At 40.6% G+C, this 21,184-nt stretch overlaps 1 protein-coding gene across 3 annotated transcripts; it reads left to right on the forward strand.

Annotated features, from left to right (window-relative positions):
* Positions 1 to 205: 205 nt before the first annotated feature.
* On the forward strand, positions 206 to 18,810 carry LOC106597825 (uncharacterized). Of its 3 annotated transcripts, none has more exons than XM_045694620.1 (6): positions 206 to 518; positions 8,161 to 8,311; positions 8,959 to 9,149; positions 16,117 to 16,267; positions 16,915 to 17,106; positions 18,466 to 18,810. In XM_045694620.1, the coding sequence occupies exons 1-6, from the start codon at positions 446 to 448 to the stop codon at positions 18,575 to 18,577; spliced, it is 870 nt and encodes a 289-aa protein (XP_045550576.1). In that variant the 5' UTR covers positions 206 to 445; the 3' UTR covers positions 18,578 to 18,810. The 3 variants fall into 3 exon arrangements, with proteins under 3 accessions (XP_045550576.1, XP_045550578.1, XP_045550577.1); XM_045694621.1 differs by lacking the exon at positions 206 to 518 and adding an exon at positions 7,674 to 7,845; XM_045694622.1 differs by having other exon boundaries at positions 209 to 518; positions 16,915 to 18,810.
* The last annotated feature ends 2,374 nt before the right edge of the window (positions 18,811 to 21,184 follow it).

Consider the following 21,184-nt stretch of genomic DNA (forward strand, 5'->3'; position numbering starts at 1 on the left):
CAGAATTGTAAGTAGAGAGGTGTTAAGTTCATATGTTTTGTTTGGATGTATACTTATCCTAACTTCTTTTGAAATCATTGCCATCTATTTTGGAGCGTGTCATTTCAAGTTTTGCCTTGCTATAAGTTTTGTGGCCATAATAACATGTTTCAAGACCAGTGAGCCCCATGCCCAGAAGTTCAGAAGTAGCCTAGAGAAGAAGAAAAAAATTGTCCTGCCCTTTCTGAAGATTTCCTGTTTCATGAAAAGTGCATACATACTGTCTGACTCATATACGGCAAGTTCTGCCTGCACTATTTACTTTTCTAACCGGAGGCTGTTTGAGAGACGCATGAGAGCAACAGGCAGACCGAAGAAAACCCGAAGAACGTCTCGAATTAAAGTCTGGATATTTCCTATTATCAAGGCTTCAGTAAAAGAAGACTACTTTATAGTCCGTTTCTAAATGGAGCAACTTCGTTTTTCCGCTTTCTGGTGTGGAACGATAATGTTTGGTAGTATTCTGTTAGAACAGAAAAGTGAGTTATATGTTTATTTATAGTAACCTATGAATGTTGGTGGTTTGTTAGTGTTGTCGAGGTAATGAAGTAATTATTGAAACATTTATGAGGTTTTTGTAACGAACATTGACACATGTTTCTGGTTCCCCAAATTACAACTTCTAAATTGTCATTCAGGTTTTTGTAGCATGTTGTCAAACATAATCCAGCCATAAAACTATACATTTCGGTGGAAGGCAAGATGTTTAGCTCATTTGAGCTACATCTCACAAATATATTGGCTGGTGTTATTGCGAATTTGTATGCATAGTAGTATTTAATGTACGCAAATGATGCAGTCATTGTTGTTCAATATCAGGAATTCAGGAACTGTGATACATTTACACCCAAATCCTCATTTTTTACTAAAGCGGGGATGGAATGTATGAGCATAATGTCTATGTTCAGTAATTCAAATAAGCACTAGTATTTCCAAGAGGAACTCACATCGGAAAAGCATTTGAGTGTGTAGCATGGTGTTTCTGTAAAGAGGAAGTAGGTACAGGATATGTTGTCTATTGAAGTGTTAGGAGTAATTATATCATCAGAAAAACTCCTCTCAAAGTGTATGTCATTTCCGCCCAAGGAGGCTAGTTAAATAAAGGTAAAAAAAATATATATATAATAATAAAAATGGTGACATGTAATCAGACATAGGAAATAAAACAGGTAAATAGGGTTCTGAGGCGTCTCGTTCAGTGGTCAGTAATGGCAAGGCAAAAATAACGGCTTTGCTGCACAATTTTTTAACACAAGTTATAATAAGCGTTACTGTAAAAAAAAAAAAATTTAAGCCATAAATCAACCAATGATATATTGTAGCTCCCATAACATGCAATAATTACTGAACCAATCCAAATCGATTCCAATCGTTGTCTGGTTGATGTTCTATGGTGTGATCACCGCTATGCTTTTACAGATGTTCCACTACAATAGTAAAGTTACCCTCACCCCGGAGTATAAATGTACAGCAATGGTCACTTATCATTTGGCACACTCTTATGCAGACATTCTGTCTCAAACACATACATAGTTATAAACATAATAAAACATGCTCAAGTCAATTGTACTGTATCATCCAGAAAGCCATATGTATTGATGAGCTTTAACGTTACAATTCTGATAACATGGTAAAACAAAACCCCTGCCATCAATGACAGTCTTCAATGCTTCACATTGAATCTTTCACTCAAACACACACACACACACACACACACACACACACACACACACACCAACACAACACAATATAATGTAATTATATATAGACAGTTCGTACAATTTATTACCAATATTAACTTTTCTCATTACAGCCCCCGTTTATCCCTGTCTTACACTGTCGTGAGTGGCATGTTAACGACAGATCGGTATCTCAATGCATTCTTACTATATATACTATACATTTTGCAGTGTGCAGACCTCCACAATCAACCTGATACCCCAAATAAACAACTACATGCATGGTTGTTGGGCACTCCTCCTCCTGGCGTGTCTTCATCTTTTTCTTCAGACACTGTTTCAGTTCGTCCTTCTAATGGCACATGTTCAAAGTGGATGGCCCTTGATAATGTCTCTCACCTGAGCCGCCACTGTCCTTTACAGTCCATTATGTCTTGTCCATTTTCCTACCAGTACACCAGCAGCATGAAAGAAGTTTGACGGGATCTCTCTCCATGCTCACTCCACGTGGACTCATGTTGCACTCGGTAGGAGTGGTGCAGGACCATACTGAACGCAATTGTCAGATTTCTAAAACAAATGTCAAAGAGAATAAGAATACACTGTTTAAACCATTTCCCAAAAAATTTGCCCTATCATCTTGGCGATCTCACTACAAAGTTACAAGGCCAATCCTTAGGCAGACATCCCGACCGTACAGCACACCCAATCTGATGAGATTTGTTATGGAAGCAAGACAACAACAAACAAACAACACAACAACATCAATACACTTCTTCATATTAAACTCGAGGTAGGAAAAATGTTTCTTCCTTTTATAGCCAGACATGTGAAGAAACACATTAGTGTAACCGATGTGAAATGACTAGTTAGTTAGCGGTGGTGCGCGCTAATAGCATTTCAATCAGTGACGTCACTCGCTCTGAGACTTGAAGTAGGGTTGCCCCTTGCATTGCAAGGGCCGCGGCTTTTGTGGCGCGATGGGTAACGATGCTTCGTGGGGTGTCAGTTGTTGATGTGTGCAAGGGTCCCTGGTTCGAGCCCGGTTTGGGCGAAGAGAGGGACGGAACCTACACTGTTACATTAGCATATTTACCAAGGGCCCCAGGGGACCGGTAATTAAAAACAAAAACACTGCCTGTTAAATAAAAAATAAACAATATAATAACAAATCAAATTAGAATTACAACTCTTCATAACTCCATAAAGAAATAATTGTATCCCATAAGGTAATGGTAAAATAGACTAGAGACAGGTGTCCCTCATTCAGGGACAGTGCTCTCTCGCTCTCTCCTTCTTGTGGTCTGAATCACACATAGGACTATTGCTAAAATATACATTTCTTCCTAATTATTAGTGTTTACATAACCCATTTAAATCTCACCCAATGTGATCAGGCCTCACCAGGAAGCCAGAACAGAGGTTATAGGTCAGTCAGCCTTATTAAGTATTTTCTTTCTCTTTTCTTTCCCTGTTCTTAAAAAACTATTTAAAACATTTCAAATACTTCAATCATTCCGCTTACCTGGTTTACAACCAAATTAAAAAAGACCCCACACAATAAATCAAACACGGTATTAACACCACTAACAAATATTCATAAACGGTGTGTGTGTGTGTGTGTGTGTGTGTGTGTGTGTGTGTGTGTGTGTGTGTGTGTGTGTGTGTGTGTGTGTGTGTGTGTGTGTGTGTGTGTGTGTGTGTGTGTGTGTGTGTGTGTGCGTGTGTGTGTGCTGGTAATACGTAGGGCAAAACAAACAAACCAATAGCCAGGCCTTACTTATTTGGGAGCTCCCTCTTCGGCCAGATCTGATACCTTTATATTTTTATAAAAATGTAGAATTTAAATAACTGCTCTCCCAAGGCAACAACCTCGGGAAACATTTAAAAGGGAGAAGAAATAAACATTTCCTTAGTTTTCACTTTGCTAAATCTTAATCAGTACCAAACAATTCAAATTAGAAATTCATACTTTCCAATTAACTTGTCATTTCCTTTGTTACCTTCAATCAATCAATCAATCAATCAATCAATCAATCAATCAATCAATCAATCAATCAATCAATCAATCAATCAATCAATCAATCAATCAATCAAAGGTATTTAATAAGCCCTTCTTACATCAGCTGATTTCACAAAGTGCTGTACAGAAACCAAGCCTAAAACCCCAAACAGTGTAGAAGCACGGTGGCTAGGAAAAACTCCCTAGAAAGGCCAGAACCTAGGAAGAAAACTAGAGAGGAACCAGGCTATGGGGGGGTGGCCAGACCTCTTCTGGCTGTGCCGGGTGGAGATTACAACAGAACATGGCCAAGATGCTCAAATGTTCATAGATGACCAGCAGGGTCAGATATTAATAATCACAGTGGTTGTAGAGGGTGCAACAGGTCAGCACCTCAGGAGTAAATGTCAGTTGGCTTTTCATAGCCGATCATTCAGAGTATCTCTACCGCACCTGCTGTCTCCAGAGAGTTGAAAACAGCAGGTCTGGGACAAGGTAGCACGTCCGGTGAACAGGTCAGGGCAGGCAGAACAGTTGAAACTGGAGCAGCAGCACAACGAGGTGGACTGGGGACAACAAGGAGTCATCAGGCCAGGTAGTCCTGAGGCATGATCCTAGGGCTCAGGTCCTCCGGGATTTGTTTTGGTTCTAGTCAAGATTCTAGCAGCCATGTTTAGCACAAACTGAAGTTTATTTAGTGCTAGCCAACATACGCTTCTGTTACTGTTTAGTATCTATCTGTCACTTTATCCATACCTATATGTACATATTTACCTCAATTACCTCGTGTCCCTGCACATTACCTCGGTACTGGTATCCTGTGTATATAGCCAAATTATTGTTACCCATTGTGTATTTATTCCTTGTGTTATTATTTTACTATTCATTTTTTAACTTTTCTACTATTTGTCTTTTTTTTCAGGCCAGGTAGTCCTGAGTAGAGGCCCGGCCGATTATGATTTTCCAATGCCGATGCCAATACCGATTATTGGAGGGCCAAAAAAAAGCCGCTACCGATTAATCGGCCGATTTTTATATATATTTTTTTTATAATGACAATTACAATAATACTGAATGAACAATGAACATTTTTATTTTAACTTAATGTAATCCATAAATAAAATCTATTTAGTCTCAAATAAATAAATCATGAAACATGTTCAATTTGGTTTAAATAATGCAAAAACACAGTTCTGGAGAAGAAAGTACAAGTACAAAATGTGCCATGTAAAAAAGCTAACGTTTAAATTCCTTGCTCAGAACATGAGAACATATGAAAGCTGGTGGTTCAATATTCCCAGTTCTTCAATATTCCCAGTTAAGAAGTTTTAGGTTGTAGTTATTATAGGAATTATGATGCAACGACTATTTCTCCCTTTACCATTTGTATTTCATATACAGTTGAAGTCAGGAGTTTACATACTTAGGTTGGAGTCATTAAAACTCATTTTTCAACCACTTAACAAACTAAGTCGGTTAGGACATCTACTTTGTGCATGACACAAGTAGTTTTTCCAACAATTGTTTACAGACAGATTATTTCACTTATAATTCACTGTATCACAATTCCAGTGGGTCAGAAGTTTACATATATTAAGTTGACTGTGCCTTTAAACAGCTTGGAACATTCCAGAAGATGATGTCATTGCTTTAGAAGCTTCTGATAGGCTAATTGACATCATTTGAGTCAATTGGAGGTGTACCTGTGGATGTATTTCAAGGCCTACCTTCAAACTCAGTGCCTCTTTGCTTGACATCATCGGAAAATCAAAATAAATCAGCCAAGACCTCAGAAAAAAAATTGCAGACCTCCACAAGTCTGGTTCATCCTTGGGAGCAATTTCCAAACAACTGAAGGTACCACATTCATCTGTACAAAAAATAGTACACAAGTATAAACACCATGGAACCACGCAGCAGTCATTCCGCTCAGGAAGGACATGGGTTCTGTCTCCTAGAGATGAACGTACTTTGGTGTGAAAAGTGCAAATTAATCCCAGAAGGAACTTGTGAAGATGCTGGAGGAGACAGGTACAAATGTATCTATATCCACAGTAAAACGAGTCCTATATCGACATACATTTACATTTACATTTAAGTCATTTAGCAGACGCTCTTATCCAGAGCGACTTACAAATTGGTGGATTCACCTTAAAGGCCGCTTAGAAAGAAAGCAGCCATTTCTCCGCCATAAAAAAAGCCAGGCTACGGTTTGCAACTTCACGTGGGGACAAAGACTTTTTGGAGAAATGTCCTCTGGTTTGACAAAACAAAAATAGAACTGTTTGGCCATAATGACCATGATTATGTTTTTAGGAAAAAAGGGGAGGCTTGCAAGCCGAAGAACCCCATCCCAACCGTGAAGCATTGGGGTGGCAGCATCATGTTGTGGGTGTGCTTTGCTGCAGGAGGGACTGGTGCACTTCACAAAATAGATGGCATCATGAGGAAGAAAATGATGTGGATATATTGAAGCAACATCTCAAGACATCGGTCAAGAAGTCAAAGTTCGGTCACAAGTGGGTCTTCTAAATGGACAATGACCCCAAGCATACTTCCAAAGTTGTGGCAAAATGGCTTAAGTACAACAACGTCAAGGTATTGGAGTGGCCATCACAAAGCCCTGACCTCAATCCCATAGAAAATTTGTGGGCAGAACTGAAAAAGCGTGTGCGAGCAAGGAGGCCAACAAACCTGATTCAGTAACACCAGCTCTGTCAGGAGGAATAGGCCAAAATTCACCCAACATATTGTGGAAAGCTTGTGGAAGGCTACCCGAAACGTTTGACCCAAGTTAAAAAATGTAAAGGCAATGCTACCAGATACTAATTGAGTTTATGTAAACTTCTGACCAACTGGGATTGTGATGAATGAATAAAAGCTGAAATAAATCATTCTCTCTACTATTATTCTGACATTTCACATTCTGCTAGGATTTTGCTAGGATTAAATGTCAGGAATTGTGAAAAACTGAGTTTAAATGTACTTGGCTAGGGTGTATGTAAACTTCCGACTTCAACTGTACCTTTGAATATTGGATGTTCTTATAGGCACTTTAGTATTGCCATTCTAATCTCGGGATTTAATAGGCTTGAAGTCATAAACAGCGCTGTGCTTCAAGCATTTCTAAGAGCTGCTGGCAAAACGCAGTAACGTGCTGTTTGAATGAATGCTTACGAGCCTGCTGCTCCCTACCACCGCTCAGTCAGATTGCTCTATCAAATATCAAATCATAGACTTCCCTCGTGGATTGCATTGTAATCGGCCATAATCGGCGTCCAAAAAGGCAGATTACCGATTGTTATACACAGCGGTTGCATCCAGGGGTAGTCTATCTATAATTCTTAAAATAATTGTTATATATTTTGTCAACGTTTATGATGAGTATTTTTGTAAATTGATCTGCACATTCACCGGAAGTTTTGGTGGGAATACATTTTCTGAACATCACGCGCCAATGTAAAATGCTGTTGTTGGATATAAATATGAACTTTATCGAACAAAACATACATGTATTGTGTAACATAATGTCCTAGGAGTGTCATCTGATGAAGATCGTCAAAGGTTAGTGCTTCATTTAGCTGTGTTTTGGGTTTTATTGACACATGTCCTTGCTTTGAAGATGGCTGTGTGATTATTTTTGTCTATGTACTCTCCTAACATAATCTAATGGACGGTAGCGTCCCACCTAGCCCATAGAAGTTAAACAGTAAAATACGGGATAGCGGGACTAATTATGTAATTTTCCACAACAATACATGGTCCCGAAGGGAACATTCCTTTTATCTGTTTCACATATTCTTTTCAAAGTGAAATTGTCAAGTCTCACAATAATGATACATTCCTTCACGTAGTCTAGACTGAGATGTGAGGTTAATGTTTCACTGTATTCACTGATGTTCAACAGGCCATATTCTTCCAGTGAAGGAAAGGTTCATATTAATATGTAATATATTAGTTGGGAACGTTCGCCTTTCTGATGTTTGCAGCCTTTTGTTTGTCTGTGTAATTGGAGGGAAATGTCAGCTTCTTAAGTCGAGAAAAGTTATCTTCTCTGGGTCAATACAGTTTAGGCCCATTTAAGAAAGGAAATAATGACCGGGGTTCAATCCAAAACATTTAAAGGTAATTTCCATTTGAGCTAACATCTGCAGCGTTTACCTCGAATGCGATCTCCGCGAACACGGTAACATTGCCTTTAAAAGCTGTATTCGAGTGCGATCAAATTGAATCTCGGTCAAAGATTTTATCTTATGACCCTCAACGTTTCCTGTACTAATTTGTAATAGTGAAGTAAAGAGCTGCAGTGAAGAGTGAACATATTTGATGACACATGAGTAACCTAAATGGACAAACTATTGACTGCTTTAAGTAACGATATCTCTTTATAAACGATCAATGTAATGTCTTTCCCCCTATCTCTTTGTGTGTCCACCTCAGTGGCCTCATCAATGACTATGCTGAAGCTGAAGCGTCTGTGTAAGTTCTGTGAAGTTGAGTCTACCAGCTGTACGGGCACAGGGAGCTGTATGACCAACTGTAGCATCACATCCATCTGCCCCCATCCAGAGGACGTGTGTGTCAGCATTTGGTGAGTGACTACAGCACCCCTCAACATCTCTCATTGGGAGTTGGAATGACCTTTAAACTTCACCTTAGAGAGCATGCTGGGTAGTGGGTACAGTGATACACTATGACCATGGTAGTGTGTGACAGAGCAGAAATGAATAATCTTGCTTGGTGATTTGTCATTTAAATTCGACATTTGCCGTGAACAAGGTTTAGCTAAGTAGCTAAACCCAAAAGTGCCCCACCCACTAATCCCACTAAAGAAAGTGGAGAACTAGATTTGGCCTCCTGTTTCGAAGCTGAAGGCAATGCCACATTATCTCATTACATTTATAGCATTCAGAGCTGAAGTCAGCTGAGCTCCTAATGCCATGTTCACAGCAACACCTCTTAAAAGGGTTTCACTACATAAGCTCCACACCACCCAGCAGGATACCTGAGTATCCCATTTGTAGGTCCATTTGTGCACCTTCAGATTTATTCACTGCACGTGTACGGTGGTATTTTGTAACTGGGTGATACATTCTGTACAACCTAACCTGACCTCTGTATCAAATCATTACCATAGTTTCCCTTTTATTACTGTATTTATCACTAGCTTAAATGTTCTCTCTGTTTACTTAAAATGAATCGAAGTGGAACTAACTGCACCTGTTGTCTTGTTTCCAGGAGGAAGAAAGACGACAATGTCACCATAGACACGAGATGCCACAACCCAGCCCATAAGCTGCATGGTCTGGTGTTGGAGGACTATAACAACAGCAAGTGTGAGATGAGGGAGAGGAATGACATGGGCTCCCAGTTCTTCATCTGCTCCTGCTCCGAGGAGGAGTGCAACGACCACCTTTTCTTCCCCCCCTGTGAGTCCCTATGTAGTGCTATGTCACCTGCTATGTAGTGCAATGTCACCTGTTATGTCATCCTCAAGGTTGCCTTTTGTAGGCATTATGATTGGTCATGCGAGTGCAACAACCGTGTCTTCTTCACCTTCATGGGGCGGCAGGTAGCCTAGTGGTTAGAGTGTTGGACCAGTAACCGAAAGGTTTCTAGATCGTATCCCCAAGCTGACAAGGTAAAAATCTGCTTTACAGCGAAAGCAAAACATTAGATTATGTTAGGAGAGTTCATAGACCAAAATAACCACACAGCCATTTTCCAAGCAAGCATATATGTCAATAAAACCCAAAACACAGCTAAATGAAGCACTAACCTTTGATGATCTTCATCAGATGACACTCCTAGGACATTATGTTATACAATACAATTTATTGTTCAAATTATGTTATACAATACAAATTATGTTATACAATACAATGTATGTTTTGTTCAATCAAGTTCATATTTATATCCAAAAACAGCTTTTTACATTGGCTCGTGATGTTCAGAAAATGTATTCCCACCAAAAACCTCCGGTGAATTTACAAAAATACTCATCATAAACGTTGACAAAATACATACAATTATTTAAAGAATTATCGATACAGAACTCCGTTATGCAATCGCTGTGTCAGATTTAAAAATAGCTTTTTGGCGAAAGCACATTTTTCAATATTCTGAGTACATAGCTCGCCATCACGGCGAGCTATTCAGACACCCGCCAAGTTCGGGTCAACCTAAACTCAGAATTAGTATTAGAAATATTGTATTACCTTTGCTGATCTTCATCAGAATGCACTCCCAGGACTGCTACTTCCACAAGAAATGTTGTTTTTGTTCGAAATAATCCAGTTATGTCCAAATAACTTCGTTTTGTTCGTGCGTTCAGGTCAATATCCAAAGGGTAATGCGCGAGCGCAATTCGAGACACAAAAAAGTCAAAATGTTCCATTACCGTACTTAGAAGCATGTCAAACGCTGTTTAAAATCAATTTTTATGGTATTTTTAATGTAAAATTGCGATAATATTCCAACTGGACAATAGTGTATTCATTCAAGGAGGAAAAAAAAAAACTGCGTGCTCGCGGGAACGCATATATCCAATCTCTTTGTCCTCAGGCAGACCACTCAGTAACTGAGCTCCTATACTCTGTCCAGAGACAGGAGAAGGCTCAATCCACTTTCTGAAGGCTTTAGACAGCCAATGGAAGCCTTAGAAAGTGCAACGTAACAGCACAGATACAGTAGTTTCGAAAGGGACTAGAAAGAAGAACTACATTTCTCAGATCCTTCACTTCCTGGTTGAATTTTTCTCAGGTTTTTTCCTGCCATATGAGTTCTGTTATACTCACAGACAGCATTCAAACAGTTTTAAAAACTTCAGAGTGTTTTCTATCCAAATCTACTAATGCATATTCTCGTTTCTGGGCAAGAGTAGTAAATCGGGTAGCCAAAGCGAATTTACGAAGCACCCGAATTAACAATGTCTGATGAGAATGCACAACGACTATACCATTTAGCTAAGCTAAGAATGACGTGAATAATCAAGTCAATAGACATTGGGTAGTTAGATTACATATAGTTAATATACAGGCAAGTTCGATGTATTAGTAGCCAACTTACGTTAGGTAGCTAGCTAACATATATTACAAGTAAGTACTGCTATAATGATATGCTATGCGGTTCAAACGGATAGCGTAACTAGCAAATTGTCATAATTAGTTAAAGCAATGAATTTGTATAGAGAAACGCTGCCAAATTTATCCATGATTGGATTTTTTCATATTTGAGCCGAATTGGTAGAATCCACTTGCGCTTCTTTTAGTGCATCTATGGATTTGCTATAGTTTACCTCTTCCTGACGGTGGTGAGAGTGTTTAGATTTACTCACTAATGGCTCTAATATATGCCAATTTAACAATTTTCCAAGGTTGTGATCCCCACTTCCCCAGAGAGTATGTCACGTCATGACCAGTATTAGGGATTATTTGTAATTGTAGTTTGGTCAGGACGTGGCAGAGGGTATTTTGTTTATGTGGTTCGGGGTGGTGATTTATTTAGTAGGGTGTTTGGTTAGTTAGTTCCGGGTTTTGGGGTTATGTTCTGTGTTAGTATTTCTATGTTCTTTCTGGTCAGTTGTATATCTATGTCTAGTTAATTGGTGTTGGACTCTCAATTGGAGGCAGGTGTTTTCTAGTTGCTGTCACGTCCTGGCCAGTATAAGGGTTAATTGTTATTGTAGTTTGGTCAGGACGTGGCAGAGGGTATTTGTTTTATGTGGTTCAGGGTGGTGTTCTTGTAGTAAGGGCATTTGATTTAGTATTCCGGGGTTTTTTGGGCACTGTTTGAGATTCATGCATTCTATGTTTAGTCTAGGTAGTCTGTTTCTACGTTGAGTTAATTGGGGTGGACTTCCAATTGAAGGCAGCTGTGTGGTGTTGCCTTTGATTGGAAGTCCTATATTAGTTGGGTGTGTTTGTCTGTGTGTTTGTGGGAGATTGTTCTGTGTTTAGCCTTGTGCCTTGCCAGACTGTTTGTTGATCGTTCGTTCTCTTTTTGTTATTTTGGTGTTCATTTTGGAATTTATTAAAAGTCAAGATGAGCATACACATACCTGCGGCATTTTGGTCCTCCTTAACCGACGACAACCGTGACAGAATCTCCCACCAAACCAGGACCAAGCAGCAGAGGAAAAGGGATTTTGAGTTAGACTGGCGGGAGAGATGGACCTGGGAGGAAGTTCTGGACGGGGCGGACCTTGGCACCAGGCTGGGGAGTACCGTCGCCCACGGGAGGAAATTGAGGCAGCCAAGGCAGAGAGGAGGAGGTACGAGGCCTTGGACGCGCTGAGGGAGAAGCACGAGAGGCACCCCCAATAATTTTTTGGGGGGGGGCACACGGGTAGTTTGGCTAGGCCTAGGAAGAGCCGGAAGCCAGCTACCCGTGGTTATATGGAGGAGCGTATGAGGTGGAGGGCGCCATGTTTCGCTGAAGAGCGCACTATCTCACCCATACGCACGCACAGTCCGGTGCGCGTTATTCCAGCCCCTCGCAGGTGCCGTGCTAGAGCGGGCATCCAGCCTGGTAGGAGGATGCCTGCGCAGCGCATCTGGTCGCCGGTACGCCTCCGAGGACCAGGCTACCCAACTCCCGCTCTACGCACGGCTACCATCAGGCCCCTGCACAGCCCAGTCCGCCCTGTACAAGCACCCCGCTCGTACAGGGCTACTAGTTCCATCCAGCCAGGACGGGTTGTGCAGGAGGTAAGATCAAGACCGCCTGTGCGCCTCCATAGCCCGGTGTTTCCAGTTCCTGTCTCTCGTGCGGACCCGGAAGTGCGTCAGCCCAGTCCGACTCGTCCTGTTCCCGCTCCCCACACTAGCCTGGAGGTGCGTGTTCCCAGTCTGGTACGTCCAGTACCAGCACCACGCACCAGGCTTCAAGTGCGTCATCCCAGTCCGACGTCGCCAGAGCTGCCCGTCAGTCAAGAGTCGCCAGAGCTGCCCGTCAGTCAAGAGTCGCCAGAGCTGCCCGTCAGTCAAGAGTCGCCAGAGCTGCCCGTCAGTCAAGAGTCGCCAGAGCTGCCCGACTGCCCGGAGTCGCCAGAGCTGCCCGACTGCCCGGAGTCGCCAGAGCTGCCCGACTGCCCGGAGTCGCCAGAGCTGCCCGACTGCCCGGAGTCGCCAGAGCGGCCAGACTGCCCGGAGATGCCAGAGCGGCCAGACTGCCCGGAGATGCCAGAGCGGCCCGACTGTCTTCCGGGTCTGCCAGAGTGGCCCGACTGTCTTCCGGGTCTGCCAGAGTGGCCCGACTGTCTTCCGGCCCAGCCCGAGTGGCCCGACTGTCTTCCGGGTCTGACAGAGTGGCCCGACTGTCTTCCGGCCCAGCCCGAGTGGCCCGTCTACCCGGAGCTGCCGGGGTGGGTCGTCTGCCCGGAACTGCCAGAACCAGAGCCACCTCCAGATATAGGTGGGTTGGGGAGGGGGGGTGTAGCACAGTGCCGTCGTTGACGGCAGTCACCCTCCCTTCCCTCCCTTTAGTTAGGGGGATTTTGTGTTGTTGTTTGGGGTTTTTGTTATTTTTGAGGTGCTTCCGGGGTTAGCACCTTTAGGGGGGGGGGTACTGTCACGTCCTGGCCAGTATAAGGGTTAATTGTTATTGTAGTTTGGTCATGACGTGGCAGAGGGTATTTGTTTTATGTGGTTCAGGGTGGTGTTTTTGTAGTAAGGGCATTTGATTTAGTATTCCGGGGTTTTTTGGGCACTGTTTGAGATTCATGCATTCTATGTTTAGTCTAGGTAGTCTGTTTCTACGTTGAGTTAATTGGGGTGGACTTCCAATTGAAGGCAGCTGTGTGGTGTTGCCTTTGATTGGAAGTCCTATATTAGTTGGGTGTGTTTGTCTGTGTGTTTGTGGGAGATTGTTCTGTGTTTAGCCTTGTGCCTTGCCAAACTGTTTGTTGATCGTTCGTTCTCTTTTTGTTATTTTGGTGTTCATTTTGGAATTTATTAAAAGTCAAGATGAGCATACACATACCTGCGGCATTTTGGTCCTCCATTAACCGACGACAACCGTGACAGTTGCCTCTGATTGAGAGTCCTATATATGGGTATGTGTTTGGTTTAGTGTTTGTGGGAGATTGTTTCTTGTTTTGCCGTGTGTGCCTGACAAGACTGTCTAGTTCGTTTGTGTTTTTTGTATACGTGTTTATGTTGGTTTTTCCTTCTTTGTCCGTAATAAAGAAGATGAGTATACACTTCCCTACTGCATTTTGGTCCTCTCCTTACGACAACCGTGACAGAGTAGTTATGGTATTTGTGCCTTTTAATTGGTAAAGGGTTTGATATCTTGTATTAGAACCAATACTGGAACGTCTGCCAATTTACTACTGGAGAATATGTGTTCCTTTATTCAATCACACAGTGCAGCCAGTCGGGCTGATAGGGTCCATCGTCCATAATAGAAATCTCTTGTCAATACACACACTCAAGAAACAAAAAAACACACACAAAATAAACAGTATTTGGTTAGGAACGTCTTCCTTTCTTATAATTTGAAAAGAGTCATTTCTTCTCCATCAAAATATTTTTGAATTACTCTATGTCATTTTAAATGTTGTACCCACATGGCAGTTCCTCCAATGCAAATTTCCGTGTAGGGTTTACATTTATATCTGGCTTCCCAATCATAACCAACTGTTTACCAGTACAATTCATTTTCTTGTACAATGTTTTATATATATACATATATATATATCAAACCTGCAGGAATATTTATGTTTGTCTATCTCAGGATTGTGCCCTGGAATCACGTAACTCATAGTCATGTCATATCATCCCATGGCCGCTTCTCTGCTTCAACAGAGAAACACTACCCCTGTCTCTAACCAGGATATTTCTGGAAAGATCCCAATTGGAGATGTCCCCTGCTCCTACAGGGTTACACTGCTTCAACAGGATAGTTGACGTGGAATTACTTCTAAGACTTCCCTTATTCAGAAATAACTCTACTACAATAATGTTTCTAACTAGGGGTGTTTTTGATACAACAAAGACATAATCTTCTTAGAACAGGATTTTCTATGATGTTTAAAAGAAAATCAGTCTCACCCGTAATTTATTTTGTCTGTTCGGAACTGAGTATCCACTCATTAAACCACGTCTAATGCAACTTCTGCGCACACAGTTTAACATCGGTCTCCTCAGGAGCAAGCAGAGTTAGCAATCCCATCCTCGTCACCAAATTGTGGTAGCAATTCTATAGGAATAGAGAGACTGCAGATTCTTTCAAACTACAATTTGTAAAGATTTTTGAAAATGAAGCAACCAACCTTCATCAAGAATGGTTCAGAGTTGAAACCTTCACGAACATAGTCAGGTCTCTGCTTTTATAGAAAAATACATCATTTTCTTATACGTGGCAGTCAGCAGACAGTATGTAAAAGGCAATTAGTTGTCTGTGCATATTTAAGATAGCCTGAGGGCTCAACCTTCTAACTGCATTCAAAACAGTAAACTCTATGATGTGCTCCATTCTGCAAGTTTCCATACATGTGACTTTCGGTAGAAAGTAAACCTATGGGATGTCACATGCTGCGATCGCACCCAAACGGACCTTAGCTATATGCCCAGTCTTATGACTAAGTCCCACAAAGACCAGTTTGTATCAGGTTACAAAAAACACTAGCGTATAACAAGAGACAATTCTTTAAACAGTAAACCACGGGATAGCATGAATAATTATGTCATTTTCTACGACAATACATGGTCCCGAAGGGAACATTCCTTTTGTCTGTTTCACATATTCTTTTCAAAGTAAAATTGTCAAGTCTCACAATAATGATACATTCCTTTACGTAGTCTGGACTGAGATGTGAGGTTAATGTTTCACTGTATTCACTGATGTTCAACAGGCCATATTCTTCCAGTGAAGGAAAGGTTCATATTAATATGTAATATATAAGATGAGAAAGTTCGCCTTTCTGATGTTTGCAGCCTTTTGTTTGTCTGTGTAATTGGAGGGAAATGTCAGCTTCTTAAGTCGAGAAAAGTTATCTTCTCTGGGTCAATACAGTTTAGGCCCATTTAAGAAAGGAAATAATGACCGGGGTTCAATCCAAAACATTTAAAGGTAATTTCCATTTGAGCTAACATCTGCAGCGTTTACCTCGAATGCAATCTCCGCGAACACGGTAACATTGCCTTTAAAAGCTGTATTCGAGTGCGATCAAATTGAATCTCGGTCAAAGATTTTATCTTATGTTTTAGACCCTCAACGTTTCCTGTACTAATTTGTAATAGTGAAGTAAAGAGCTGCAGTGAAGAGTGAACATATTTGATGACACATGAGTAACCTAAATGGACAAACTATTGACTGCTTTAAGTAACGATATCTCTTTATAAATGATCAATGTAATGTCTTTCCCCCTATCTCTTTGTGTGTCCACCTCAGTGGCCTCATCAATGACTATGCTGAAGCTGAAGCGTCTGTGTAAGTTCTGTGAAGTTGAGTCTACCAGCTGTACGGGCACAGGGAGCTGTATGACCGACTGTAGCATCACATCCATCTGCCCCCATCCAGAGGACGTGTGTGTCAGCATTTGGTGAGTGACTACAGCACCCCTCAACATCTCTCATTGGGAGTTGGAATGACCTTTAAACTTCACCTTAGAGAGCATGCTGGGTAGTGGGTACAGTGATACACTATGACCATGGTAGTGTGTGACAGAGCAGAAATGAATAATCTTGCTTGGTGATTTGTCATTTAAATTCGACATTTGCCGTGAACAAGGTTTAGCTAAGTAGCTAAACCCAAAAGTGCCCCACCCACTAATCCCACTAAAGAAAGTGGAGAACTAGATTTGGCCTCCTGTTTCGAAGCTGAAGGCAATGCCACATTATCTCATTACATTTATAGCATTCAGAGCTGAAGTCAGCTGAACTCCTAATGCCATGTTCACAGCAACACCTCTTAAAAGGGTTTCACTACATAAGCTCCACACCACCCAGCAGGAGACCTGAGTATCCCATTTGTAGGTCCATTTGTGCACCTTCAGATTTATTCACTGCACATGTACGGTGGTATTTTGTAACTGGGTGATACATTCTGTACAACCTAACCTGACCTCTGTATCAAATCATTACCATAGTTTCCCTTTTATTACTGTATTTATCACTAGCTTAAATGTTCTCTCTGTTTACTAAAAATGAATCGAAGTGGAACTAACTGCTCCTGTTGTCTTGTTTCCAGGAGGAAGAAAGACGACAATGTCACCATAGACACGAGATGCCACAACCCAGCCCATAAGCTGCATGGTCTGGTGTTGGAGGACTATAACAATAGCAAGTGTGAGATGAGGGAGAGGAATGACATGGGCTCCCAGTTCTCCATCTGCTCCTGCTCCGAGGAGGAGTGCAACGACCACCTTTTCTTCCCCCCCCTGTGAGTCCCTATGTAGTGCAATGTCACCTGTTATGTCATCCTCAAGGTTGCCTTTTGGAGGCATTATGATTGGTCATGCGAGTGCAACAACCGTGTCTTCTTCACCTTCATGGGGCGGCAGGTAGCCTAGTGGTTAGAGCGTTGGACCAGTAACCGAAAGGTTTCTAGATCGAATCCCCGAGCTGACAAGGTACAAATCTGTCATTCTGCCCCTGAACAAGGCAGATAACCCACTGTTCCTAGGCTGTCATTGTAAATAAGAATTTGTTATTAACTTACTTGCCTTGTTAAAAAAATAAAACCTTCTCTAAGTCCCTATGTGATGCTGTCATGGCTGATTGTGTTTTGTAGGCTAGCTATTACAATTGATCATATAGTTTACCAACACTTTTGACGTAACTCACACATGTTCTTCTACCATATGTTGTAATGAACGCTTATGCAATTCCTTATTAGGTTGTCATGTAAAGTGTCACACATGAATGCTAACATTTGTTTACTGTTGTACACCCTCCAAATATATATAAAGGTAATATATATATATATATATATATATATATATTACCTTTATTTAACTTGGCAAGTCAGTTAAAAACAAATTCTTATTTTCAATGACAGCCTAGGAACAGTGGGTTAACTGCCTTGTTCAGGGGCAGAACGACAGATGTTTACCTTGTCAGCTCGGGGATTCGATCTTGCAATCTATGGGTACAAGATTGCAAACAGGTTTTACATCGCAGAGGCATTTTGGCTGTAGTGTTTCGTTATAATCTTGGTCCTAGAATCAAATGTATTTTCTTAGTCCAAGTAAAGTAACACAGGATGGTCAAAATGCTTCTTGACTGTGTCATAAAGTGTATTTTCTTAGTCTAAGTAAAGTGACAAAGGATGGTCATAATGCTTCATGACAGTGTCATAAAGTGTATTTTCTACATGTTATTTAAAACATGATTAAAAAAACATGACTGGCAGTGAAAAAACTAATTTCAATAAATGTCATAACCAGCCATATAATAACTCAATATATGTCACAACAGGTGTAAATATATGGGTCATGACAGTGTAATGACCATATGACAGGTTATGACAAGTTATGTCATCTGTTATGACATATTATAGCATGGTTCTGACCATGTCATAACGTGTTATGACACTGGGTGTCAAGTAAGGTGTTACCCATATTGTTATCTGTTGTTATATTTGCATAGCTTAATCACATATGCATTTTGCTTTCTACCGATGTTTAATAATTGTATATTCATATTGCAATTTATTCATATTATAGGATTTGATAACCTAATTATGTATTCATGTAATATCATTATTATTATTATTTACTATTTCTCTGTCGCCCTACAGAAAAAAAACATATATACAATGTTACCCACTGGCTGGCCAGTCCTTAACCAATCAAGACGAGAATCACAGACTAATGTCAACTCTACTGTCAATCATATCAACTGTACTGTGATTCCATCTGAACAACTTAGCATGCCATGTACCATCATCTGAATATAAAGACTCAGGTCAGATGCATTCGCATGATGGATGACTGGTGGATTGCGTTGAGCCGTGAAGTGAAATTTTGTTGAAGTTTGCTAACATTGGCAGTCATTGTATTGTTTTTCCATGAATGTGAAATATAATGCCATATTTCCATTAATTTGGAAGACTACTAATATAATAAATACCTTACAGATCTTCGAACTGTCTTAATTTGTAGATATAGAAAATGTGAAAGACCTGTTAATGTTTTGTTGTCATTTGATCAGTTGCAAAGAAAAGAGAAAGCATTTCAAGCTTCAAAACATGTCTTGAAAAAGTAATTTTGTACTCAATAATTATTATCCTGGACAAATTTATGAAATAGTATTTTCACAAAACAATATTTTCTCTTGTTCTTTGTTTGAGCATTATACTGAGCATTGGACCTATTGGAATTACCAATGAGGAGTTAATTAGTAATTACAGTATTTGGAAATTCCAGAAGAAGGGTTCTAATTCTGCACTATACAGGACTCATAACACCATCATCGTGTTTGGGAGCTTTAGAGAGTGTAAATAACACCAAAAGAGAAGGGATCTAATTCTGCACTAGACAAGACTAATAGTGTTTTCAACCTTTTCTGGGTTATTGCTCCAAGTCTCTGGCAAGGTGATGCACAACTCTTGATTAAGTGGCGTTACAACATACCATGTCATGTTTCAGTACACCTTAAAGAGAAATTGTAAAAAATGTCAATGTCATATTCATCATCTCCAGCACCACCCAAACATCAACATATGTGAAAATTGTGTTTGTATGTTTTGTAGTAAAAAAGATAGAGGAAGATAAGTGTTTCCAAGACATCATCAGTATGCATCGTGTGATTTTAACCAATATGAGTAGGCATTGCCTACTAATTGCCTCCTAATTGTCTATTAATTGGTTGATGATGTCATTGGAAACACTTATCTTCCTCTATCTGTTTTACTACAAAACATACAAACACACCATTTTCACATATGTTGATGTTGGGGTGGTGCTGGAGATGATGAATGAGGTGAACATTTTGAAATGTCCCTTTAAATCTGTCCCAATACCCTCACACCCACGTGTTTCAAAACTCCAGCAAAGTTAAGGTTCTCTCTCCTTTAAGGTGGTGGCAACTCAGTTGACACTAGTTTTAGTGTTTCGAAGCACTTCATTTTAACAGTGTAGTTTGTCTAAGGGGCAAACCTCCAGAGGGTTAGTCATTCTCACTCCGATATCATATTAACATTGCCTAAGTCGTTACAACATGTATCGATTTGCAGAACATTTGCTTTAAAACTGGAAACATTTCTCTCCACCCAATGGCATAATGGGTTAATTACAGGAAATGTGCTGTAAAGCTGCACATTTCTTCTCTATGCCCATTGCAAAATGAGTAAAATTGCAGGAAATGTGTTATGAAATTGCAAACTTTTCTCTCCGTCCATGGCAAAATGTGTAGAAATGTAGAAAACTTTTTCTCTACGCCCCATGGCAAAATGTGTAGAATTGCAGGAAATTAACATTAAAAATGTAATTTTTCTCTCCACCGTCAAGAGGTGGCCACTGAAATGTTTTGGAAATCTTGCTTAGGGCACCCAAAAGGCTAGAGCTGGCCCTGTGCAAGCGAGTGCTGCGTGCATGTGTAGTGTATGTGTAAGTGTGTGTCTGTGTGTGTGTGTGTGTGTTTGTCATATTTTTAACACAGTATACACGCTCATACACATGCAGACATATGCATGCACGTGTAACGACGCGGCTGACGCACCTGCCCATAGGTGCGCCATATCCAGCCCTCAGAGAGTTGTAGATACTCGTGCAGTTTACCCACGCTTCATTGGTCTATTTTGTTTGACGGCCCTCCGATCTATATTTGTTAGTTGACCCTCCGACCAGCAACCGTTTTTTTTACATTGCACAATTGGCCCAGCATTGTCCGGGTTTGGCCGGGGTAGGCTGTCATTGTAAATAAGAATTTGTTCTGACTTGCCTAGTTAAATAAAGTTTAAATAAAAAATTTAAATAAATAAAAATTCACGCATGTTCACACACACAAACGCACACAGACAAAAACACACACTCACCACAAAACGTAAAGGTTTGCACACAAAAAACAAATCAGATTTTATACAGAAAATCTCATCAATGGGATAAACACAGAAAAATAACTATTATGAGTGTATTATGTGGTTAGAGCATTGGGCTAGTAACTGAAAGGTCGCAAGTTCGAATCCCCGAGCTGACAAGGTACAAATCTGTCGTTCTGCCCCTGAGCAAGGCAGTTAACCCACTGTTCCTAGGCCGTCATTGAAAATAAGAATTTGTTCTTAACTGACTTGCCAAGTTAAATAAAGGTAAAATAAAATAAAAATAAAATGTGAGTTTTATTGCATTGCAATGAAAGGCAGCAATACCTTATTGTGTAGAGAGGTAGAGACGACATCTGTAGAGAGTTCACAAGGTCAGGTCTGAAGCCTGACATCATGGCTTGAGTATTCCAAGCGAAAACATATGCTGGCGAAGCCCAGCAATAAACCATTAATTTATGGGTGTTAACAGTGGACT

Source organism: Salmo salar, chromosome ssa14 (assembly GCF_905237065.1).
Source record: "Salmo salar chromosome ssa14, Ssal_v3.1, whole genome shotgun sequence".
Taxonomy (NCBI): domain Eukaryota; kingdom Metazoa; phylum Chordata; class Actinopteri; order Salmoniformes; family Salmonidae; genus Salmo; species Salmo salar.